At 48.9% G+C, this 26,028-nt stretch overlaps 1 protein-coding gene across 2 annotated transcripts in view; it reads right to left on the bottom strand.

Moving 5' to 3' along the window:
* PAK2 (p21 (RAC1) activated kinase 2) overlaps positions 1-26,028 on the bottom strand; it is a 120,230-nt gene that overhangs the window by 48,467 nt on the left and 45,735 nt on the right. For both annotated transcript variants that reach the window (XM_073576573.1, XM_073576571.1), the window contains exons 2-8: positions 24,530-24,741; positions 23,014-23,108; positions 20,481-20,631; positions 20,303-20,337; positions 18,459-18,563; positions 12,056-12,182; positions 1,234-1,297 (exon numbers count right to left, since the gene is read on the bottom strand). In XM_073576573.1, coding sequence (XP_073432674.1) covers positions 1,234-1,297; positions 12,056-12,182; positions 18,459-18,563; positions 20,303-20,337; positions 20,481-20,631; positions 23,014-23,108; positions 24,530-24,719 — 767 coding nt within the window. In that variant the 5' untranslated portion in view covers positions 24,720-24,741. The remainder of the gene's footprint in view (positions 1-1,233; positions 1,298-12,055; positions 12,183-18,458; positions 18,564-20,302; positions 20,338-20,480; positions 20,632-23,013; positions 23,109-24,529; positions 24,742-26,028) is intronic.

The following is a 26,028-nucleotide window of genomic DNA, read 5'->3' as shown; positions in this document are numbered from 1 at the left end:
ACACCTTGATCTTTTTTGCCTGGAGGAACTTTGTTGTAGAGATGGATGTATGAGATGGAGCACCATCCTGCTGCAGAATTTGACCCCTTTTATGATTTGGAATATAAGAGGTAGCTAATACTTCTTGATATTTTAGGCTATTGATATTGCCTTCCACCTTGCAAATGTTTTGCACACCCCCATACTGAATGTAACCCCAGACCATGATCTTTCACCACCAAAATTTAACTGTTTTCTGGGTGTATTTTGGATCCATACAGGCTCCAGTAGGTCTCCTGCAGTATTTGCGGCGGCTGTGGTGTAATTCTACTGAAGATTCATCAGAGAAATCCACCTTCGGCCACTTTTCCAGCGTCCATCTGTTTAGCAGGCTGTGGGACTTTGCAAATGCCATACGGTTTTTTATTTGCCTTTTGTTTAGTGCTGGCTTCTGGGCACTGATTTGACCATGGAGGCCATTTCGAGACAGAATCCTACAAACTGTTCTAGTTGACACAGGGACTCGAGGTGACCAGGCCTGTTGGAGCTCTGCTGCAGTGGAAGAGGGGCTTGCTTTGGATTTTCTAACCAACAAATGTTACTCCTGAGCAGTTGTCTTGCGGGGTCTGCCGGTCCTGGGCTTATCAAACACATCTCCAATTTTTTTTTTTTTTTTTTAATTCTTTATACTTGACGATGAGACCCATTAAATGTGCCAGCCACCTCTGCAGTGGATCTGGTCTTCAGCCTCTTGATAATCAAGACTTTGGTCACAGGGTGGATTCTTGGCATGTTGACAGAGCTCAAGTTGCAGCTCAAGTGAAGGTCTGGGGTGCTGGGTTTCTTTTTGTACACACCCACTAATTAACAAATCATTCACTGAGCACAGGTGAGGATGTAAACTAGGATTGGGTGCATTATATGACCAGGCGACAAAACTTTTGTCTTGCCAAAATATGACCATTCTGTGTTCGTTAAATGATCAATATTTCTACATTGATGCCAATTTATTTTCTAAACCATAACCACATTTCGGAGGGTTTCAGCTTTCAAAAGAATTTATACAACCAATGGATGAATTTAACGTCAGGTTATAAGCTTTTATTTACATAACATGGATAAGCGACATAACTTTTGTCAGGGAGTGTAGTCTAACTTCTGAGACATCCATCTATTGGAGGACGGGAGGCCATGAAGGGTGACTAAACAATTCCGACAGGCACTCCCCTTCAATAAAAGAATAAAGATCCTTACCCTTGACCAATCTTCTCATATCTGGTGTACTTCTTCTTCGGGTCACCTATGCTCACTATGGTTCCTGGAAAGACATAAGGCGGTGAGAACCAGAATACAAAGGTAAAATAGAAGTCTTAACCGTTTCTCTTCTTTACGCAATGGGAAGACATTTGTTTTCTATCTATAAATCATTAAGTTTGGAGCATAAAAAATAAAATAGAACCATGCCATCTCAAAACCAGATTCACCACTGTCAGACTATACTGCACACAGCACAAGCAAAAAATGTGAGCCAAAAAAGATATTCATGTAATAAAACATATCAGGAATGTTTGGGTCCCAAGGCAGCGCGGCTACAACAGCACTCCTATAGAAGTAAAAGGACAGACGAGTATGCGGGGTCACCTCCACATTTTCCGACATGTTAAACAGGCCCTGTTCCCAGCAAGGCTTCTGTGGAAGCTAGAACTCAATTTTTCTATTGTTGGTGTGGTACTAGTGAAACACCAACTTTATTTTGTGGTTCATTGTGATTACAATAAGACCAAATTTAGATGTTATAAAGGCTGACATCCGTTCTTAAGCAGCAATATTTATTACCGCTAAATTTACTGGTATATCCCCCTTTACCATTAATTATCGCATCCAGACATTTAAATGCTGCCATTACTACCTCTAGCAGTAGGGCAATTCAGTCTGACTGCTCTAACTGGAGAGAATCCTTTCCTATTTAGCTGTCAGAATTAATCTTCCTCCGTAATGAGTGCTTCCTGGTCCTTAGTATGGTCTTTGAAACCAATACATCATGTGCCCGTCCTTTGTATTAACCACACACATATTTATACATATAAATGACATTACTTTTTAGCATTGTTCTTCTAAGCTAAAAAAAAAAAAAAAAAAAAAAGCCCAATTTTCCAACCTCTCACCACAGTGAAAACCTAGCCATCCCTTGTAGCAATTTAGTTCCCCGCTTTTGAGCTCACTAACTTCCGTATATGTAAATTGCCTCTTCAGAGAGAAAGAGGACTTGAACCCTAAAGCGCCACCTGTTGGAAGCAGTTTGCAATCTGCAAATTGAGATTCTGATTTGGCTTTTATCCCAAGTCATATCTCAAGACTCATTAAAGGATCGATAGTGACTTACAGTACAGACCAAAAGTTTGGACACACCTTCTCATTCAAAGAGTTTTCTTTATTTTCATGACTATGAAAATAGGGATTTTTGTGTAATCACCATAAAATCCTTTTCTCCGAGCCATTCATTGGGGGACGCAGACAGTGGGTGTTATGCTGCTTGCCACTAGGAGGACACTAAGTAAACCAGAAAAAAAAAAGTTAACTCCTCCCCTGCAGTATACACCCTCTCACTGGAGGAGATATCTCCAGTTCAGTGAAAAAAGCAGTAGGAGTTTAAACAGTCAACAATAACCATAACTACGCCAAAACCTAAGAATGCTACAGTTGAGCCAGTAGGCTAAACAGGGTGGGTGCTGTGTCCCCCAATGAATGGCTCGGAGAAAAGGATTTTACGGTGAGTACACAAAAATCCCTATTTCTCCTACGCCTCATTGGGGGACAGAGACAATGGGACGTCCTAAAGCAGTCCCTGGGTGGGGAGCATACATCTGCTAATACCCCATGTACCACTGAGTCAACACTGAGGTACTGTCGATTGCAGGATGCGTCTGCCGAGAGCTGCTCTGCAGAGGCCCAGGAATGAATTTGGTAATGTTTTGTAAAGGTATGCAGACTGGACCAAGTCGCAGCCTTGCAGACCTGCTCTGCCGAGGCCTGGTGCCGAATGGCCCAAGAGGCGCCCACTGACCGGGTAGAGTGTGCCTTAATCCCCGCTGGGACAGGAGCATTCCTGACACGGTAGGATTCCTGAATCGCTGAGCGAATCCACCTGGCTAGCGTTGCTTTTGAAGCGGATAGGCCCTTCCTATGCCCCTCTGGAAGTATGAACAGGGCATCTGACTTGTGGAAGGGAGCTGTCCGTGAGATGTACAGTCTCAGCGCCCTAACCACATCCAGGGTGCGGAGGGCCTTCTCAATGCGATGGACTGGTGCCGGACAAAAGGCAGGCAAAACAATTTCCTCATTGAGATGGAAAGAGGAGACGACCTTGGGCAGGAAGGACGGGGACGTCCTGAGAACTACCTTGTCCTGATGAAAATTCAGGAACGGAGAACGGCAGGAAAGGGCTGCCAATTCCGAAACTCGTCTGATTGACGTAATTGCCACTAGAAAGACCACTTTCCAAGAGAGGACGGTCAATGACATGTTCTGCAGCAGTTCGAAAGGAGCCTCCTGTAAGGCCCAGAGAGCCAGATTAAGGAGGCGTCACATGGGAAACTCCTTGAATAAATGTCTTGACCTGAGGTTTGGTGGCAATTTTGCGCTGGAAAAGCACTGACAAGGCCGAAATTTGGCCCTTGAGTGAGCTAAGCGCGAGGCCTGATTTTAATCCGTATTGAAGGAACTCCAATATGGCCGGAATGGAGAACACCAGAGGGGAACGATCATGATCCTTGCACCATGAAAAGAAGATTTTCCAGATGCGGTGAAAGATACGCCTGGATACAGGCTTCCTAGCACTAATCATGGTGGAAATCATGTCGAGAGAGAATCCAGCCTGTGCTAAAACCCAGGATTCAACGACCACGCCGACAGACAAGGCCCCGGAGATCTGGTGGTAAATCGGGCCCTGATAAAGCAGATCCGTGCGATCTGGAAGTTGCCAGGGGACGTCGGCGACTAGTTGTATTAGTTATGCATACCATGCTCGGCGTGGCCAATCTGGCACACCCTCCGCTCTGATCTTCCTGATGACCCTCAGAAGCAAGGGAAGAGGGGGGAAAGATGTATGGGAGCCGGAACCGGTGCCATGGCAGAACTAGGGCGTCAGCTCCGATGGCGCATTGATCACGCAATGAACTGAGACAACTTCTTGTTTAGTCTAGAGGCCATGAGGTCCACATCCGGAGTCCCCCAACGATGACAAATATGGTGAAAGACTTTCGGATGTAGAGACCACTCTCCCGAGGCAATGCCTTGGCGACTGAGAAAATCTGCCGCCCAAATTTCTACGCCCGGGATGTGAATTGCTGAGATGGGCGAATGGTTGGTCTCGGCCCAAAGGAGGATGTGACTCACTTCGTGCATGGTCATCCTGCTCCGGGTACCTCCCTGGCGGTTGATATACGCTACAGCCGTGGCGTTGTCGGATTGGATCCTGATGGGGTGACCTGCGAGGAGATGGTGGATATTCCGTAGAGCAAATCTGATCGCTCGTATCTACAAAATGTTGATGGGGAGACGTGACTCAGGTCGACCAACGACCCTGTGCCGTGTGGTGACGAAAGACCGCACCCCAGCCGAGAAGACTTGCGTCGGTGGTTACTACCAACCATCATACTGGGAGAAAAGACCTCCCTTGATTCAGGGAGGACCTCAGAGTCCACCACCTGAGGGCTTGCCTGACCCACAGGGACAGAACCATCCGACAGTCCAGGGAGAACGGGTTCTTGTCCCAAGCTGACAGCAACGCATGTTGTAAGGGACAGAGATGTAACTGTGCAAATGGAACTGCTTCCATCACAGCCACCATCTTTCCGAGAACCCTAATGCTGAAACGAATGGAGTGAGAAGCTGGACGTCTGCACTGCCTGTCGTAAGGCTTGCGTCTTTTCTGGAGGGAGAATGATCAACCCGCGGGAAGTGTCCAAGATCATTCCTAAAAAGGAAATCTGCTGAGCCAGTTTCGGGGAAGACTTTGCTAAGTTTATCTCCAGCCCAGGCAAGAAAGTGTATCACTGTTATGTCCACGGATTCCTCGCAGGCTGAAAGGGACAGACCCTTGATGAGCAGGTCGTCCAGATATGGTAACACCACTTCCCCCGAGAGTGGAGAATGGCCATGACAGCCACCATGACCTTAGTAAAGACCCTGAGGGCAGTGGCGAGTTTGAAGGGCAAGGCAACCAACTGGAAGTGTTCCTTGTGAATTGCAAAACGCAGGAACTGCTGATGAGACGGGCAGATCGGAATGTGAAGGTAAGCGTCCTTGATGTTGATGGATGCTAGGAACTCTTTTTCCATGGAAGTGACAACTGATCGGAGGGATTCCATTCGGAATCACCGAACCGTGACAAACTGATTTAACAGTTTGAGATCCAGAATGGGTCGCATCGTCCCGTCCTTCTTTGGAACCACAAAAAGGTTTGAATAAAATCCTCTGAACCTTTCGTGATGAGGGACCGGAATGATGACTCCGTCGCTTAATAGAGCCTGAACAGCCCGAAGGAAGGCTCATGTCTTTGCCTTGGGGGGAGGAAAGGAAAAAGCGAGTTGGAGGGAGAGAGGAAAACTATCTTGTATCCGGAGGACACCAGCTCCCTGACCCCCTTGTCGTGGACGACCGCGGGCCAGGTGTGGCTGAAGGAAAGTAGGCGACCACCGGATACCGCAACAAGTCACTGGGTAGATCTATGAGATCTGGCTCCCCTGGATCCAGAAGCCCTAGCCCCCGGTAGCATCAGAAATGAGCTGATCTAGTTTCTCTATAAAAAGATGACCCATTTGAAGTGGGAGAGAAGTCAACGATCTTTTAGATGTGGCATCCGCCCGCCAGTCGGAGCCATAGGGCTCTTCTAATGTAGATCGCATTAGCGGCATCAAAAGAGGCGTCCACTACAAAGTCCACTGTGTGAATTATCTGCCTGGCGACCGTGGTTGCCTCCGGAGGAAGATTACTTCCTTCCCGGGCACCAATCAAGACTTCTGCCTAAGCGGCCATTGCCTTAGTGACCCAAATTGTAGCGAAAGAAGGAAAAAGCGCTGCTCCTGAAGCTTCAAAAACTGAACGGGCAAGGTAGTCAGTCAATCTGACGATCGGAGGGGTTTCTGATTGAGGAACCCTCACAAACGGATAGAAGCGTTTTGAAGCAAGACGCGATACAGGCGGGTCCACCGGAGGGGACTGTAACCAATCCTTCATTAGGTCTGGATCAAAAGGGTATTTAGCCTGAGTAGACTTTCCCTGTGAACCGCTTATGCGGACGATCCCTGTGTTTCTGGACAATTTCTTTAAAGTCCGGATGGCTGGAAAATAACCTGCGCACATGCTTGGTTTTCTTAATGAGACAGCGTGTGCTGGAGTGGGAATATTTTCCTCAGCCAACATCGGAATCCTGGTGACTGATTCTATAAGAGAATCAAGCGACTCGATCAGTTGGGGGATTCTGAGGGGCTGACGTGTCAGATTTGAATTCAGAGTCGTGCTCGCTCAGAACTCCAGGAAAGGGAGAGTGAGACACAGGAGTCGCAGAGGCGCGAACGGGACTAGGGGACGCGTCATGGGTCCGCTTTCTAGAGACCTGACCATCCCTTCGAACGAGTTCGGCCCCTGCGGTGGACGGTTCCCGGCCGACACGAGAGCCCTCCTCGGGGGGGGTTGGGTAAGGATGCCTTCTGGCTTAAAGAGTCCTCCCGGAAGGAGAATATAGACTGGGTCAGGGACTCCACCGACCGTGACAGGGACACCGCCCAGTCAGGGGTACTAAACGCAGGAGGCCCGTCAGCAGCGGCGGCGAGGGGCAATTGAGCGCAGGCCAGGTTGCAGGCCGTGCATAACGGATTAGTCTGTGCACTGGGTGAGGCAGACTTGCAAGTGGTACACATGGTAAAAACGCAGCGTGCTTTTTAGCAGCCCGTTTAGCCTCCTTAGATTGAGACATAGCGCTCCTGAAAGGGTTAACAGCAGTCTGCTGCAGCTGCAGGGAACGTGCCGGGAAGGGGTTAAGTTTAATCTGAGGGCAGATGCAGCTTACCCGGTTCTATGCTGTGTCCCCCGGGAGGAATAGCGGTGGCCCTGTGGTGTCACCCGGTATCCGGCAGAATGCTCGCCTCACAGCTCGTGTCCAGAGCGGGCTGAGGTAAAAAGACATGGCCCCCGAGATTAGAATTGCACGTCTCGTCAGGTATGAGAGGCGCCAAGGCAAGGGGGCGGCGATAATAGCGCGGGCGGCGCTATTCAAATTGCGGCCTAGCAGGCCGGAAAGCCGGGGACTAAATTTTTCGGGCTACCCGCGGTAGCGCCGAGGGGGGGGCGCGATGGGGGGCAGGTGCACCGCCGCTGACACTACGTCAGCGTTTCTCCTGGGGACCAGGACCCGACCCCATACCTCAACTCCAGTGCTCAGCGCTGTCAGGCAATTCATGCAGGCTCTCATCCTCCTGGGCTGATGTAGCAGAGCTGGAGGAGTTCTTAAAGGGCCATGCTCAATCGATCCTCGCTATGATAGGGGGATGGAGAGCTATGGGGCCGATTCAGGGCCTATGTAAGCACTGTCCAGTCTTCTCCATTCCGTGCGCCTGCCCTCATATCCGTGGATTACCGGACTCCGGCCGTAAGGATCATCGCCAATATCGCTAGAGGAATCAGCCCCAAACGTCGCAGGAAAGTTTACGGGGAGGTATACTCCGTGTGCGTGCCTGTTGTTGGTTCGGGGGAGAGCGGGCCGTAGAAAGGAACCGTCGCCCCCTTCACTCGTTAATAAAAATTTACAGAAAAATTCAAAAATAAAATAAAAACGGCGCCTTCTACAGACACTAAGCATGAACTGGAGATATCTCATCCAGCGTGAGGGTGTATACTGCAGGGGAGGAGTTATCTTTACTGGTTTACTTAGCGTCCTAGTGGCAAACAGCATAACACCCACTGTCTCTGTGCCCCCCAATGAGGTGTAGGAGAAATTGTAGATTCACTCTGAAGGCATCAAAACTATGAATTAACACATGTGGAATTAAATAATTAACAAAAAAGTGTGAAACAACTGAAAATATGTCTTATATTCTAGGTTCTTCAAAGTAGCCACCTTTTGCTTTGATCACTCTTGGCATTCTCTTGATGAGCTTCAAGAGGTAGTCACCGGAAATGGTCTTCCAACAGTCTTGAAGGAGTTCCCAGAGACGCTTAGCACTTGTTGGCCCTTTTGCCTTCACTCTGAGGTCCAGCTCACCCCAAACCATCTCGATTGGGTTCAGGTCTGGTGACTGTGGAGGCCAGGTCATCTGGTGTAGCACCCCATCACTCTCCTTCTTGGTCAAAAAGCCCTTACACAGCCTGGAGGTGTGTTTGGGGTCACTGTCCTGTTGAAAAATAAATGATGGTCCAACTAATCGCAAACCGGATGAAATAGTATGCCGCTGCAAGATGCTGTGGTAGCCATGCCGGTTCAGTATGCCTTCAATTTTGAATAAATCCCGAACAGTGTCACCAGTAAAGCACCCCCAGACCATCACACCTCCTCCTCCATGCTTCACGGTGGGAACCAGGCATGTAGAGTCCATCCGTTCACCTTTTCTGCGTCGCACAAAGACACGGTGGTTGGAACCAAAGATCTCAAATTTGGACTCATCAGACCAAAGCACAGATTTCCACTGGTTTAGTGTCCATTCCTTGTGTTCTTTAGCCCAAACAAGTCTCCTCTGCTTGTTGCCTGTCCTTAGCAGTGGTTTCCTAGCAGCTATTTTACCATGAAGGCCTGCTGCACAAAGTCTCCTCTTAACAGTTGTTGTAGAGATGTGTCTGCTGCTAGAACTCTGTGTGGCATTGACCTGGTCTCTAATCTGAGCTGCTGTTAACCTGCGATTTCTGAGGCTGGTGACTCGGATGAACTTATCCTCCGCAGCAGAGGTGAATCTTGGTCTTCCTTTCCTGGGGCGGTCCTCATGTGAGCCAGTTTCTTTGTAACGCTTGATGGCTTTTGACACTGCACTTGGGGACACTTTCAAAGTTTCCCAATTTTTTGGACTGACTGACCTTCATTTCTTAAAGTAATGATGGCCACTCGTTTTTCTTTACTTAGCTGCTTTTTTCTTGCCATAATACAAATTCTAACAGTCTATTCAGTAGGACTATCACCTGTGTATCCACCAGACTTCTGCATAGCACAACTGATGGTCCCAACCCCATTTATAAGGCAAGAAATCGCAATTGTTATAAAACCTGACGGCACACCTGTGAAGTGAAAACCAATTCCGGTGACTACCTCTTGAAGCTCATCAAGAGAATGTCAAGAGTGTGCAAAGCAGTAATCAAAGCCAAAGGTGGCTACTTTGAAGAACCTAGAATATAAGACATATTTTCAGTTGTTTCACACTTTTTTGTTAATTATATAATTCCACATGTGTTAATTCATAGTTTTGATGCCTTCAGAGTGAATCTACAATTTTCATAGTCATGAAAATAAAGAAAACTCTTTGAATGAGAAGGCGTGTCCAAACTTTTGGGTTATATTGTAAAGGATTGCTACTTCCAACAGGTGGCGCTAGAGAGTTCACGTCCTCCTCCTCTCTGCAGAGACAATTTGCATATTACATTTCCCAGAGAAGCATTGCACAATGAATAATCCTCCTTACCTTGGCATGCCACAGCCTATGTCACTCTCCACAAGGAGAAATGTAACCCCTTAGACCTAACTTCCCAATATCATTTTTACAAAGATGTGGTCTTACAAGTGATTATATATATATATATATATAAATAATCACAGAATTCATCTCCATTTATACACCATAAAATCTTGTTTGCTTTTGCAGCTGCTGCCTAACATTGAATACTGCTATTAATTTTTGGAGAGTTGAGGGTATTTTTTTTAAATAACAAATTTATTCTAATTACCTATTCTCTTGAGTTTGTTGGTGTGCTTGTTAGTACTGGACTGTTTGTGTTCCTTGTTTTTCTACCCATTGTGTATTGCTGCTCAGCTTACTTGTAACCAGAATACCCGAGTCCTTCTGTTCTGTAGTCTAGAGTATGTTTCCATGTAATGTATAGGCAGCAATAAGATTACTCCATCCTAGGTGCATTACTCTACGTTTATCAATAAAAAAAAAAAAAACCTCATCTGCCAAGTGTTTGCTCATTCAATCAAGTTATCCAGGTCATTCAGTAATATTGCATTGTCAGTTTATCATATATAGTTTGGCGTCATCAGTAAAGACTGACACTTTATTAATGACCTTGTGGATGGGTTTGAAAGTAAAGAGATTAAAAAGAAGTGGTCCCCACCGCTCCTAGTAACGATCCCTGCGGTCCCCAGCGCTCCTGGTAGCAATCCCTGCGGTCCCCAGCGCTCCTGGTAGCGATCCCTGCGGTCCCCAGCGCTCCTGGTAGCGATCCCTGCGGTCCCCAGCGCTCCTGGTAGCGATCCCTGCGGTCCCCAGCGCTCCTGGTAGCGATCCCTGCGGTCCCCAGCGCTCCTGGTAGCGATCCCTGCGGTCCCCAGCGCTCCTGGTAGCGATCCCTGCGGTCCCCAGCGCTCCTGGTAGCGATCCCTGCGGTCCCCAGCGCTCCTGGTAGCGATCCCTGCGGTCCCCAGCGCTCCTGGTAGCGATCCCTGCGGTCCCCAGCGCTCCTGGTAGCGATCCCTGCGGTCCCCAGCGCTCCTGGTAGCGATCCCTGCGGTCCCCAGCGCTCCTGGTAGCGATCCCTGCGGTCCCCAGCGCTCCTGGTAGCGATCCCTGCGGTCCCCAGCGCTCCTGGTAGCGATCCCTGCGGTCCCCAGCGCTCCTGGTAGCGATCCCTGCGGTCCCCAGCGCTCCTGGTAGCGATCCCTGCGGTCCCCAGCGCTCCTGGTAGCGATCCCTGCGGTCCCCAGCGCTCCTGGTAGCGATCCCTGCGGTCCCCAGCGCTCCTGGTAGCGATCCCTGCGGTCCCCAGCGCTCCTGGTAGCGATCCCTGCGGTCCCCAGCGCTCCTGGTAGCGATCCCTGCGGTCCCCAGCGCTCCTGGTAGCGATCCCTGCGGTCCCCAGCGCTCCTGGTAGCGATCCCTGCGGTCCCCAGCGCTCCTGGTAGCGATCCCCGCGGTCCCCAAAGCTCCTGGTAGCGATCCCTGCGGTCCCCAACGCTCCTGGTAGCGATCCCCGCGGTCCCCAACGCTCCTGGTAGCGATCCCTGAGGTCCCCACTGCTACCTGAGGTCCCCTACCGATCCCTGTGGCCCCCATAACTGCCAATTCCATTTACAGAATGTCCCATTTATGACTTAAAACCTAACCAGTTCTTCACCAATATGGTTTTATTACTTTTTCATACAGAAAAATAGCTTTTGTGTTGCTACATTCAGCAAACATGCGGGAATTATGCTGCAGTATTAAAAAGGGGTTAAAAAACAGTCAATAACTGAGGTTTTTCAGAAAACCTCTGCAAAGACGATAACACATGGAGAATGCGAGTGTTGTATTGTTCTTCTGCAATGATCTCCTAACCAGCATCAAAGGACCAGAGATGTCAGAAATGTCCATAACGGCTGCCATTACACTGGGGGCAAGACAGGCAAGGCAGCGTCAGGGGGATCAGTCCTAGTCAGTCCGTACATGACTCGCACCTGGATTACAGCTCTCTACAGGTCGCTCTAGTGCAAAAGAGGAAGCCATGTAATACTAAAGTACAATGTCCTATAAAACCACTTACAAAAATTAAAAATTAATTTGGAATTTTTTTTTTTTTTTTTTTTGGGGGGGGGGGTGCGAGGGGTGGTCAGCGATAGATATCATTAGGAAATATGTAGATTTGGTTTTAATTGAAAACAAATTGTATTGTATACAAAAATGATATACACACACCAAAATTATTAATTTATATTATACACACCCATCTATAGCTATTGTACATATACTTTTTTTCTATTGAAAAGCTTCATATACTGTATATAAAAAAAATAAATATATTATATATACACATACACACACTTTTCTATTAAAAAGCTTCTCATACTGTATACACACACATCTATGAAAGCTGTGCACAGCGACATGGTGATATAACTCACGTAGTTTCTCCATGATCTCGTCATCGCTCATCTTGGTCTTCTTCTTCTGCTTGTCTGCATTCCTCGCTGCGCTGTCAGCATCTCCAGCAGGGGGAGGTATTGGGTCAATTACAGATCGGGTATACATCTGGAGGGAAATACATGAACACATTTCTTACTTCTCCAAACTTGGCAGCCAAGCGCCTATACCCTGCAGCCCTGCCACTAAGACGCCATACAGCAGATGAAACATTCATTTAATCTGTCACACAGGATGGGGCCACGCTCTTGTCCAATTCCACGTTTACTGATGCAAAGCAGGTGCTTCACCTTAAATAGAGGGATGGCTGCAATTCAATATAGCTCGGCGGGTCCCAGGGACGGGAGCCCCATTCATCAGGAATATATGCCATATTAAACGGACGTGCTATAAAACAGGATTTTTGGGTTGCTTACCGTAAAATCTGTTTCTCGGAGCATTCATTGGGGGACACAGTGACCATGGGGTGTATGCTGCTGCCACTAGGAGGCTGACACTATGCAAAAAAAAGGTTAGCTCCTCCTCCGCAGTGTACACCCCACCAACCGGCAGGGAATTTCCTCAGTTAGTGAGAAAGCAGTAGAAGTAACAGAATAGATTGAAACAGAACAAACAACTCAACTGTAACCAATCAACCAAAGTAAGAACAGGAGTTGTAGAACATGGGAGGGTGCTGTGTCCCCCAATGAAGGCTCCGAGAAACAGATTTTACGGTAAGCAACCCAAAAATCCTGTTTTCTCGTTCGCCTTATTGGGGGACACAGAGACCATGGGAAGTCCCAAAGCAGTCCCTGGGGTGGGAAACAAACTTCCATCAGGCCAGTGGACTCACCACCGCTGCCTGCAGAATCCTCCTACCTAGGCTGGCATCCGCCGAAGCGTAGGTGTGGACCTTGTAGAATTTCACAAACGTGTGAACCGATGACCAGGTTGCAGCTTTGCAAAGCTGCAGCGTGGAGGCTCTGTGGCGTACCGCCCAGGAAGCACCCACTGCCCGGGTAGAGTGCGCTCTGATCCCCGGAGGGGCCACTTGATGCTTAACCCGGTAGGCCTCCAAAATTGCCGATCTGATCCAGCGAGCAATAGTAGCCTTGGAGGCCGGATGACCTTTCCGCGCCCCATCTGGAATGATGAAGAGAGAGTCTGTCTTCCGCAAGGAAGTCATCCTAGACAGATAGATTCTCATCTCCCTGACCAGATCCAGCTTGTTCAGGGACCGCTCCCGAGGGTGAGTAGGACTCGGACAGAAGGACGGCAGAACAATATCCTCATTGAGGTGAAAGGAGGACACCACCTTCGGAAGAAAAGAGGGCGGAGGCCGTAGAATTACCTTGTCCTGGTGAAGTACCAAGAAAGGAGAGCGGCAAGAAAGAGTCGCTAATTCCGACACGCGCCGGATGGAAGTGATGGCCACCAGAAAAGCTACCTTCCAAGAAAGGAGAGAAAGGGAAACATCCCTGAGAGGTTCAAAAGGAGAACCTTGCAGAACCTCAAGAACCAAATTAAGATCCCATGGATCCACGGGCGCTCGGTACGGAGGAGCCATGTGAACCACGCCCTGAAGAAAGGTTTTGACCTGAGGGAGGGAGGCCAACGTCTTCTGAAATAAAATGGACAGCGCCGAAACTTGACCCTTCAAGGAACTGAGAGCAAGCCCCGCATCCAGCCCTGCCTGAAGAAACGCCAGAACGGAAGGGAGCGAAAAGCACATGGGCGCGATGTTATTGGCCTCACACCAAGTGAAATAGGCCTTCCAAGTACGGTAGTAAATCTTGGAAGACGATTGCTGCCTGGCTCGGATCATGGTATGAATTACTCGACCGGAGAATCCTGCTCATTTCAAAACCTCTGTCTCAACAGCCACGCCGTTAAATTGAGCGGCCGAGAATTGGGGTGGCAAATCGGGCCTTGAGACAGCAGATCTGCCCTGTCTGGAAGCTTCCAGGGGGCGTCCGCGAACCAAGACCTTCTGGGCCAATTCGGGGCAATGAGAATGACTGGAATTCCTTCTGCTTTGATCTTCAACAGCTTGGGAAGAAGGGGCAGGGGAGGGAACAGGTAGGGGAGCTCGAACTGCGACCAAGGAATGGCCAGAGCGTCGGCGCCCACTGCGAGAGGATCTCGAGCCCTGGATACAAACTGTGGGACTTTCCTGTTGAGGCGAGAGGCTAGCAGATCTACATCCGGGGTCCCCCAACGACGGCAAAGCTGAAGAAACACCTCCGGATGTAGGGACCACTCTCCTGCCGCGAGACCCTCGCGGCTGAGAAAATCGGCGGCCCAGTTGTCCACGCCGGGAATGTGTACCGCGGAGATTGTCGGTACCGAAATCTCTGCCCACTGAAGGATCTTGGACACTTCTGCCAGGGCTGAGGCACTCCGTGTCCCTCCTTGGCGGTTGACATATGCCACCGCTGTGGCATTGTCTGTGTGAATCCGGATAGGCAGGCCCCTGAGGAGCCTCTCCCAGTGGACGAGAGCCAGATAAATCGCTCGTATCTCTAGGACGTTGATCGGCAGGGCTGATTCCCGAGTCGACCAACGACCCTGAACAGTGTGATTGCGGAACACTAGCCCCCATCCGAGGAGGCTAGCATCCGTTGTTACAATCTGCCAGTGAACGGGAAGAAAAGACCGCCCCAAGAGGATGAGAGGTGACGTAAACCACCAGTTGAGAGACCGCTTGATCCGGCATGAAAGACGAACAGGGCGATCCAGGGACAGAGCAGACCTGTTCCACCTCGACAGAATGGCGTGTTGGAGAGGTCTGGCGTGAAATTGGGCAAAGGGAACTGCCTCTATCGCCGCCACCATCTTTCCCAGGACCCTCATGGTTGTTCGGAGGGACGGGAATCGTGTGGTCTGCAGCGATCGTACATCCTGCTGCAGGGAGAGAATCTTCTCTCGTGGGAGAAAGACCCTTGACCGACGAGTGTCGAACAGTAGGCCCAGAAACACAAGGCGTTGAGAAGGAACCAGACAGGACTTTTTCCTGTTGACGATCCACCCAAAATTGGAAAGAGTGTCTAGGACGATCTTCAAACTTAGGCGCGCCTGGTGAAAAGAGTGAGCTTTGATCAGAATATCATCGAGGTACGGAAAAAGAACGAGACCTCTGATCCTCAACAAGGCCATCAACGCAGCCATGATCTTCGTGAAGACTCTGGGAGCGGTGGCGAGACCGAAGGGCAGCGCAACGAAATGGTAATGTTCCTGGCGAACCGCAAAACGCAGGAACTTCTGATGTCCGGAGAATATGGGAACATGTAGATAGGCATCTTGGATGTCTATTGAACACATGAATTCCTGCTCCTCCATGGAAGCGATTACTGAACGAACCGACTCCATCCAGAAGCGGCGAAGACGGACTCTCTTGTTGAGCCACTTGAGATCCAAGATGGGTCGAACCGCCCCGTCTTTTTTCGGCACCACGAATAGGTTTGAATAAAACCCTGTAAACCGCTCCGATTCGGGAACGGGCACAATCACCCCGGAACTGAGGAGAGAGGCAATGGCCGTAAAGAACCCCGGGATCAAGGCTGGATCTTTTGGAGGACGGGATTTGAAAAAACGATCCCGTGGAAGAGGGACGAACTCTATCTTGTATCCTGACGATACGACCTCCCTGACCCAGGCGTCCTCTACTGAGGCCAGCCAGACGTCCTTGAAGAACAAGAGTCGACCTCCCAATTGGAAGGGACCCTCGGGAGTCAGAGGATAGTCATGCTGAAGTGGACCGTCCAGATCTGGATCTGGATGGTCTGCCCTGTGAATTGTGGGATCGCCAGGAGGGAGTGGGTCTGAATGAAACTTTCTTCCTATCTTGGCGTGCCTGCGGCCTTTGTTGGTTGGAGGATGTCTCCGCCGTATTGAAACGGCGGAAAGCCCGAAAGGGTCGAAACTGACACCTTAATGGAGGTCTGCGAGGCTTGGACTGAGGGAGGAGGGAACTCGTGCCTCCGGTGGCGTCCTTAATAATCTGGTCCAATTGGGATCCAAAAGAGGCATACTCCCTGAAAAGGCAGATTAGTAAGAGACTTTTTAGACGACAAGTCCGCCTGCCAGGCTTTGAGCCAAATTGTACGTCGGATTGCCACGACGTTGCTTGACGCCTGAACTGTGCAGGATACGGCATCCAAAGAAGCAGAAAGCAGATAATCCCCCGCATGGGAAAACTGATTGTCGAGATCGGCCAATCGATCTGGTTGTGCTTTCTCTATTATGCCCTGACGAAGATCCTCTGCCCAAGTAGCTATGGCCTTTGCTGCCCAAGATGAAGCAAAGATTGGGCATACCGCCGTCGAAGCCGCTTCGAAGGCAGACTTCGCCAGGGATTCTATAATTCTATCATTAGAATCCTTTAAAGACGCCACACCTGAAAGCTGGAGAACCGTGTTATTAGACAGTCTGGACACGGGCGGTTCCACAGAGGGAGAGGCAGACCAGTTATCCGTGAGCTCTTTAGCAAACGGGTACAGTACGCCGAGACGCTTTCCTCTTTGAAAGCGTCTGGTCGGATCTTCCCTTTCTCTTGTAAAAATCTTTCCAAACTCGGAATGAAAAGGAAATACCCTGGAGGGTGTTTCCTCCCGTCTGAACGAAACCTCCTGATCTGAGGATTTCGCAGGGGAGACAGAGATTTCGAAGGTGTGGTTAACTGCAGCGATGAGGTTCTGTACTGTAACCTTCATGTCCGCGTCCTGGCCAGATTCCTGCTCTACAATCCCTTCAGAAGACATATCCGAGAACGCTTCACCTGACTCGGGTGAGGAGGCACGGGAGGGCGACTGCTGGGAAGGACTAGGTGCAGATGAGGGGCCAGGAGAGGATTCCGGCCGGAGATACTGCCTGGGCCTTTTGCGGCTAATGCTAGCTGGCTCAGATGGAGCGTCTTGTGACCTGCTGGACCCTGCAGGTGTCCAGGGGCAACTTGTCAAGAACGGCCACTAGAGACTGAGACACCCTGGTGAGGTCGGCCACAGATTGTGAAAGAGACGAGGCCCAGCCAGGAATGGGTGGTTCGCTTTCCCGTGGCGCAATAGGTGGTTCCTGGACGGGGTCATGCTGAACGGGATTGCTGCAGTCCAGGCAGATGGGAGTAGGCTGACCTGAGGGAAGTTTGCGATTGCAAGAGGAGCATGCGAAGAACTGGACTAGGGTGCCCGTGGGGACTGGCGGACGGCCACGATCAGACTTAGAAGTAGACATGGTGAAGGAAGAGAAGATGAAAACCTGCCGGAAGGTTGGGGGACAGAAAGGCAGAGTAGGGTGTCAGTCTGCAGATGCAGAAGTACTCACGGTCTGGTGACCCCGAAGGAGATGAATTAGGCTCCTGCAACTGGCCAGGGACCGACAGGAAGCGCTGGTCTCTGCTTTGGTCTCCGGCTGTCAGGCTGCAAAGATGGCGACAGCCCGACGTGAGGAAGTAAAAGCGCGGTTTCTGTGCAAGAAGGGCGGAGCTAGTCGCCTCCACCAGAGGGAAAACCCGCCCCCCCCTTCCTAGCCACAAGCCTGAAGAGGCGGTGGGAGGGCTTAGGAAGGCAACGGCCTATGAGAGCGGACGGGGGCGTGGCCGCGAAGGCCCAAATTGAAGCCGGGGGCTAAATTAGACACGGCGGCCGCCTGTCAGCACGGGGCGGCGCGGAAGAACTGCGGCGCAGCCGCGCCCGCCCCTAAGAAGAATGCCGCCCTAGCCCTGCTCCCAGACGCCACCCTACGAAAAATACCGACGGTGGGGTGAAGAAAGCCCGCACCGCAGCTGGAGCCAAAAGGGATGCGGCAACTGGGAAGCGCCGGCCGCTGATAACCTGCGGCGCTACTTTGGCGCCGCCACCCGGCGTCCTTGTGGAGACTCTGGGAGCGGTGGTGTCTTCTTCCGGTCCAATAAAGGTACCTTCCATATCCCACTCTGTCTGTCCATTCCGTCTTCGTGCCTCGTCCAACCGACAGGTTCTGGTGGGCGAGTGGGTGGGAGGCAGGGGGCAAGGCCCATCCGTCTTCGCTGGCACGTCCTGTGCTGAGCCGTGGTCCGCCCGGAGAACTATGAGGATACGGGGTGACAGTACACGCCGTACTCATAGTCTCTTGTGGGAGTACAGTTGTGACCGTTCACACTGTATCCCGCCTAAGACCTGAAAGGGAACGACGCACATCGAGGTAGATATGGGTCCAATGAAGGACCCGTGTCCACCTCCTACTGACACTAAGCTAAAACTGAGGAAATTCCCTGCCGGTTGGTGGGGTGTACACAGCCTCCTAGTGGCAGCAGCATACACCCCATGGTCTCTGTGTCCCCCAACAAGGCGAACGAGAAATGATTTTCATCCTTTTAAAGCCTGGCTGCATAAAATGATCATTTAAAGCACTCTGTATCAGATTTCCTACCGATTTTGTATGTTCAGGTCGTGGAGCAATAACTGGAGGAACAGGATCGTCGTCGTCGTCATCATCTGCAGCGCCTCTTGTAGGCTCAGATCCTTTAGCATTTGGCTGGGAAGAAAAAAAAACGAAACATCACATATGTTTACTATGCAGTGTAAAGTCTGCGGTGTCTCACGGTACCAGCATTGTGGATGTGATTTTACAAAATGTCATCCACATACTGCGGAGAAAACCTGCAGCAGAAATCGACCGTCGCTGTGCGGACGATATTTACAACATGTCAAATTACGGTAAGCTGCAGACCTTTCCCAGCAGACAACCACAAAATCTGCACAGAAAACCCGGAGCAGACACGTTTTGTATGGATACCTTTGACATTGATAGAATTATTTTTACTAATATTTGTGAGGGGTTTTTTGCAAGCAAAAAAAAAAAAAAAAAAAATTATAAAAAGGAATGTGAATATTTAATTTATTTTTTTTAAATTCTCCCAACCAGACATATGTAGCAGACATTTCCTAATTTCAGGCCTTTATCATGCAGAGGTGTCCCTCCCTGTGACAGATGCTGGGTGTGAGGTCTGTGTGTACACGGTGCTGCTGCCTTCCTGTATCAGCACATTATTTCTTGTATGGATTAGGGTCCCGTTACATTTAGCGATGCACCAGCGATCCCGACCACGATATGAACCGGTCATGATAGCTGGTGCATCGCTAAGTGGTCGCTAGTGAGCTGTCACACAGGCAGATCTCACCAGCGACATAGCAGGGGTCGCTACTTACCTGTCAGACGAGGCGATGAAGACGTCCTCCCGCTCGCGTCACTACAGCAGGAAGCCCAGCAGGAAGCTGACGACGAGAATTGGCCCAGGACGATCTCGCGCGATCAGCGATAACCAGCGGGGGAGCGGTCGGAGGCAAGTATCACACATAGCGATATTGCTAGTAATATCGCTGCTACGTCACAAAACCAGTGACGTTATAGCGATATTACTAGCGATATCGCTTAGTGTGATGGGCCCTTTACTCCTTCTGTAGCCCTCCAGAGATCTCTTCTCCCTTGTGCGCACAAACACCAAGGCTGAAGACAATGCAATTTCAGGCATCTCAATTTCACTAATGAATACAATGATGGGGACAGTCAGCTCCCTATTCCACTGTGGAGATCGTGTGTCTGGAGACTGCAGCACAGGCATCAACGAAGCACTCCAGCTGTGTTTCAGTACACTGTACAGACCGGAGCAGGAGGAGAACAGGGTTAGGCGAGTAGTGTTAATTTTTTTTTTTTTCAAATTGTCAATACTTGTAGGGGGCATCATATAGTGTTGGGAGCTATTGATCAACATACAAGGGCTGAACAAGGAGCATATGATTTGTAAATTCTATGGCACTGATCACTTGTTACTGATACGATTGCCTCTAACTGGCCATGTAACAACCTCATCCCTCTCTTTTGGTATCTCTAACACAGAGAAGTGAGGAGAAAGAGCAGAGAACGCCAGTACTGCCAGCTATAAAGTGGGATGCTTGTCAGAAGCAGCCTCACAGCCAGATATGCACACAGGTTGCAAAGACTCTGACTGCTAGGAAAGTTTTAATTAGTATATGGAAACTTGATTTATTTTTTGCGTTTAGGAAGTGAAAGGACAATTAAAAAAAAAAAAAATTAAATGCAAAAGGTATCCATAGTCAGGCAAGCCAGTAGATATCCGCAGACATGATTGTCATGGAGTTACACAACTCCCGATGCAAAGGGAGAGAATCTGGATTCCCCTTTAACCCTATAATCACTGGATATATTATGGGATCTGTTAGTAAGCAAAAATATGAAAATGTACCGATACTTACTGCGGGTGATACGCCAGAAGGGAGGCCATCTTTATCTGAACAAACAACAAGAAAATGCTGTTATGCGCAGTCATATGTTAAAGGAGTGGGGAATACTACAGAAAACAGTTTTGGCAGCTGCTCATATTCCGTTTGGTAGTGTGGGTGACATCTTACATCTGTGGTGCAGATCACTCACCTGGTGCAGAGAAGCTCAGGTATTTCTGTTTCGCTGTGTCCTTGGAGTCGTAGAACTTCAGCACATCCAGCACAGCCTGCGGGTTTTTTTTCTGTTCAAGCTTGGTGATGTTTGAGGTCTGCAGCAGCCGTGCCCATTGCTCTGGCATTCCCTGCACAAAGCCACATGGATAATGACATTGCTACATAACCTTCCAAGGTATGGAGAACTGGAAATCTGCTTTGTTTAACCCCTTCCCAACTTACGACTATACCAGGCAAAGGCCAGCTGTAATACACAGATGGAATCTGCCTGTAACTGCAGTGACAGTAAACAGAAATGCCAGAAATTGTGGTTTTTCACTTCATACACCACCACAAAAAATGCAATTAGAAGTGGTCAAATCATCAACTCTACCTCAAAATGGTATAAAAATAACATGCAATAAAAAAAGCCATTGATGAAAAAATAGAAGTTAAGGGTTTGGGAAAATAGCAACAAAAGGAAAAACAATTTTTAAACAAGTTTCTATATATTTTTCACTACTTAAAATAGAAAAAGACAAAACCCTATACAGGTCTGGTATCACCATAATTGTACTAACTTGAAGAGTCGGGTTGCCACAGAATTTCTAGAGCACAATGAATGTAGTAAAAACAAATCCCAAAATACTAGAAATATTTTTTACTTTGCACATAGCACTTGGAAATTTTTTTTCAAGTAAATGAAATGGTAAAATTGTGCCATTGAAAATTGCAACTAGTACCACAGAAAAAAAAAAAAAAAAGTCCTCTGATTGCTACAATTATTTTTTCAGTCAAGGCCTCTGGAAGGAGAGGCAAAGATGAGAAAAAAAAAACAAACTGACTAGTCAAAAAGGGATTGAAATAAAGGAGGACATTAAAGGGAATCTGTCACCCTTTTTTTCGAGTATGAGCTGCCGGGACCAACATCAGGGGGCTTATCTACAGCATTCTGTGATGCTGTAGATAAGCCCTGGATGAAACCTGAAAGATAAGAACAAAAGTTATATTATACTCACCCCAACGTCTGGTCCGGCGCCTCCCATCTTCTAACAGTGACATCTTCTTTGCTGCCTGTCGGAGCTCCTGTGCAGGCGCACTGCTCTGCCCTGTTGAGGGCAGAGCAGAATACTGCAGTGCACAGGCGCCGGACCTCTTCCGACGCCTGCGCACTGCAGGACTCTGCTCTGCCCTCAACAGGGCAGAGCAGTGCGCCTGCGCAGGAGCCGCGACAGGCAGCAAAGAGGACGTGACCGTTAGAAGGAAGGCGCCGGACGCAGCACCCATCGGACCAAGACCGGACCGTCCCCCCCCCGGTGAGTATAATCTAACTCTTTTTTCTTATCTTTCAGGTTACATTGGGGGCTTATCTACAGCATTACAGAATGCTGTAGATAAGCCCGATGTTGGTGCGGGCAGCTCATAGTTGAAAAAAAAAAGGGTGACAGATTCCCTTTAAGAAAATATTTGCCAAATAAAATCAGATCATACTGTGCACCTTGAATGATAGTTTTAAGAGCACAATTCATCGCAACCCACGTTGCTCAAACTGGTCATGATGAAGAAAGATGTCGGAGTCAGACTCTCCTGATACTTGGAGACGTACGCCTCTTTATGAATTGGGAGCGTCAGACGAGTGGAGTGCACCTCACCACAAATCCTACTCTTGTCCGTGCTGGAGTAAAATTTGTGGTGTAGTGAACGTAGCAGCTTGTCACGAATTTCGTTACAACGGAACCATCACCGGCTCACATTCCATGTTTCTGTTCAACTGATGCAACAGAAAAACAAAATTCTTGATATTTCCGTGAATGCAGATTAAAGGGGAAATGCACACCTCACCAATGTCGTTACGACCTGCCAAGATGTACAAGTGGCAGGTATAGGACACATGCCAGAGAGGCTCTGGCAGAGCTGGACAACACCATTAACATTATTTGGGGTTAGTATTTCAAGTAGAAGGCAGCTTTGTGAATGCCCCCCAATGGTATTTTTTACATGCGATATTTAATCCAAAAAAAAAAAAAAAAAAAGCCGAAAAAAAGTGTCGAGGGGCGTCCCAGGTAAGCTGATTTCTTGGACCTCCAATGATCGTGACAGTAAAAGGGCTGTAGCATTATGTAAAAACTGCAGTGGCCCAATGGAGGTCCCCGCCCAGCCTAGTGGTTTGGAACGTCAATGAGCAGAGGAAACAGAGCTGCGGTCCTTTTTTCCCTCAAATTGATGGAGGGCCAAGAGGAGAGATTGCCACCAGTCATGAAGTGATAGAATATCCTAATGATAGGTCATCAATTTACAGCATGGGAAATCTCCTTTACTGCACAGTGTTTGGGAAGCCTTTCCGAAGCCTTTCCTTTTACGTTATTGTGCATGGAGGTAAAGCCTACAGTGGACACTGAAGGTAAGCTAGCACTTCCTGCTGGCATTATGGCACCTGCTCCTGGCAGACATGATCGATGTGCCTGTGTAAGAAGGAAAGGCTCATTCTATGTTCAGTGAACTTCTGTCAGCTCATCACCCATATAACTTACAGTAAACTCTCCAGTCACTGCATCAAAGCCCACATGTATAGTGTGTTCAAAGTCGGACGGTGGGGAGATCTCGGGGCGTTCCTTCTTCTTACCCACTGTGATTAGAAAAAGAGGTAAATGTCTCACAATATCATTAAAAAAACAAATCCAAATAACCTATGGTGATCACACACGCAACATTCCCCAATCTTAGGAACAAATACACTTATCTTATTTATCCATCGGGATCATAATACTATAATGAGGAGAATAAGCCCCCGCTGCGCCCCACTGGCAGCATACCAGGTCCCGGGAGAACACAGCGCTGGGCATGTTAAAGGTCACATTATTTACCCATCCTAGGAGCTTTAAGAAGGTTGTCGCATCATAAATAACCCTTATGAATGACAACTACTGTGGCAAATTTAGGAGAATTATGAAGGAAGTCAGCTGCTTATTTCTTAACACTGGCCGCTACAGGGAATATGCGGCCATTACCACCAGGAGCGGCTACTTACAGGAGGCGCTCTCCTCTGCTGTTGCCTCATGTACGTCCTAATAAGATATGGACACAAGTTTAACACTTAAAGGGAATTGGTCGTGTAAAATAACACTATTAACCTGCAAATATGGGGTTAATATGCAGGTTAAGAATGTTTTGATTCTGGCACCATCTGCTGCTGCACTGAAAGCCCAGAGGTGGGAGGAAATGACCTTTAATCCTCCGGCAGCCCCGCTCTGTGTATAGAGAGACAACGGTAACAGACCACGGCACTGACTGACAGCCGAATTAGCATTAGAGCAGAGGATCGCCGGTTACCAAAAGTAAAAACAATACCCTGTTAAAGGGGTTATCCACTTTATTTATATTTTAACTTATTCAGACCCTTATAAAATAAATGAAGGAAGCAATGTTTGCCTGATTGATCGCCTGCCACTCCTGTATTGAAGAGGCTTGGTCCCCTGCACCTATAGGGACATGTGACCCGAGAGACATTGCAGAGGCCGGCGATTGGCTGAGCAGCCATTACTTGTGTGTTGAGGGTAAAAAAGAAGTTGATGAAAGCAGGGAACCCAGAAAGTATCAGATTGGGAGTAGCAAAGCATCAGCAACGCAAGTATCAGAAGTATCAGACTAATGTAAGTTTTTTTTTTTTTTGTTTCTTTTTGGCATTTACAAATATTCATCATGAAAGAGACCATCTCTGATATCAAATAGCAAAATAAATAAAACCCTACATTGGCATTGTATATCTAAAACAGGATGTCCAGTCAACACAAGAAATGTCCATATGCTTTATTATTCCAGTCATAAAGCGGAGGAAACCGACCCCATAGACAGCCAGATCTGTATGAGGAGCTCCAGCTCATGTAATCCATGACACCCCATATCCACCATGCAATACAGTATAGACCCCATACAGGAGTGACAGCTGCTCACTGCCAGATCACCATACAGGAGGCAGGGTCAGACCCCTTCACGGTCTTAAAGGGATTTATACTACGACGAGCCCCTTATGTGCACACGTCCGCTCACCTTTCTCATTGTAAGAGAAGATGGAAATGATTTTGTTTCTGGAGGATTTCCTCTCTTCGGGGATCAGCGGCAGAGGTTTCAGGCTGTGGTTGCTGGACAGAGGGTCTTTCGTCCCAGAGCTGAAGACGGCGCTGCTCATCCGCACTGGGGGGGCTGGAGGCTTATCTTCGAGCTCTCCATTATCAGACATGGTTGATGCAGCTGACAGAGACCTAATGTGGAAAAATATATAAAATATACATTATGTCACAATACTTTCTACACCGACATGATAGCAATTATACAAATCACTGGCAAGTCAAAGTGACAGAAAATGAGGTTTTTCACTTCAAGAAAATATAAACAGTAGATGCTCCCCCTTGCCTGGGTCCAGTGCTCGAGTCTCAGCGTTTTGACTGCAGCGGTGACATCACATCAATAGCTCCCACTACCGCTGCAGCCAATCACTGAGCTCAGCAGCTCATGCTGCTTATCTCAGCGGTGCTGGGAGCTATCGCTCTGACGTCACTGCTGTAGCCAAGACACCAAGACTAGCGGGGCAGTAGAGGGCCGGCCATGGACGGGGGTGGGTGGTATCTGCTTTATGTTATGGCATTTAGGGGTTCCTGAAAGTGGCAAAACCCTTTGAATCTTAAGATCCAGCGATCATTTGGTCTGGCTCCCATTACCAGTCATTAGGTTGACCTAAGGGACCCGTGCACATTATATCATTTAGCTGACCACCAACTCACCCAAATTCCTCCTAACAGAGGACGCTCGGGTGACATTTCCTTTGTTCTCTGCAAAATTCGTTGTCAGATTCCCTGAGACAATGTCTTTCTCAGCACTGGAGAAAAGGACAGACCCCTGAAATTCCAACAGCTGGATCCCCGACACCGGCTATGGGAAAGGGGGTGGGGAAGAGTCAGGAGGTCCCCAAACAGGTCAGACCCTGGGACAAGTATAGTATAGTCTAATGCGCACGCGTCAGGGGACGGGACAAGTACAGTCTAATGCGCACGCGTCAGGGGACGGGACAAGTATAGTCTAATGCGCACGCGTCAGGGGACGGGACACGTATAGTCTAATGCGCACGCGTCAGGGGACGGGACACGTATAGTCTAATGCGCACGCGTCAGGGGACGGGACACGTATAGTCTAATGCGCACGCGTCAGGGGACGGGACACGTATAGTCTAATGCGCACGCGTCAGGGGACGGGACACGTATAGTCTAATGCGCACGCGTCAGGGGACGGGACAAGTATATAGTCTAATGCGTACGCGTCAGGGGACGGGACAAGTATAGTCTAATGCGTACGCGTCAGGGGACGGGACAAGTATAGTCTAATGTGCATACGTGAGGGGACAGGACAAGTATAGTCTAATGTGCATACGTGAGGGGCCGGGACAAGTATAGTCTAATGTGCATACGTGAGGGGCCGGGACAAGTACAGTCTAATGTGCATACGTGAGGGGCCGGGACAAGTATAGTCTAATGTGCATGTGTGAGGGGATCGGC

The sequence above is a fragment of the Dendrobates tinctorius genome, unplaced genomic scaffold (assembly GCF_039654945.1).
Source record: "Dendrobates tinctorius isolate UK_male_01 unplaced genomic scaffold, ASM3965494v1 ptg000049l, whole genome shotgun sequence".
Taxonomy (NCBI): Eukaryota; Metazoa; Chordata; class Amphibia; order Anura; family Dendrobatidae; genus Dendrobates; species Dendrobates tinctorius.
Note: the sequence above shows the minus strand (reverse complement) of the source record. Positions and strands in the feature narration are given on the sequence as shown.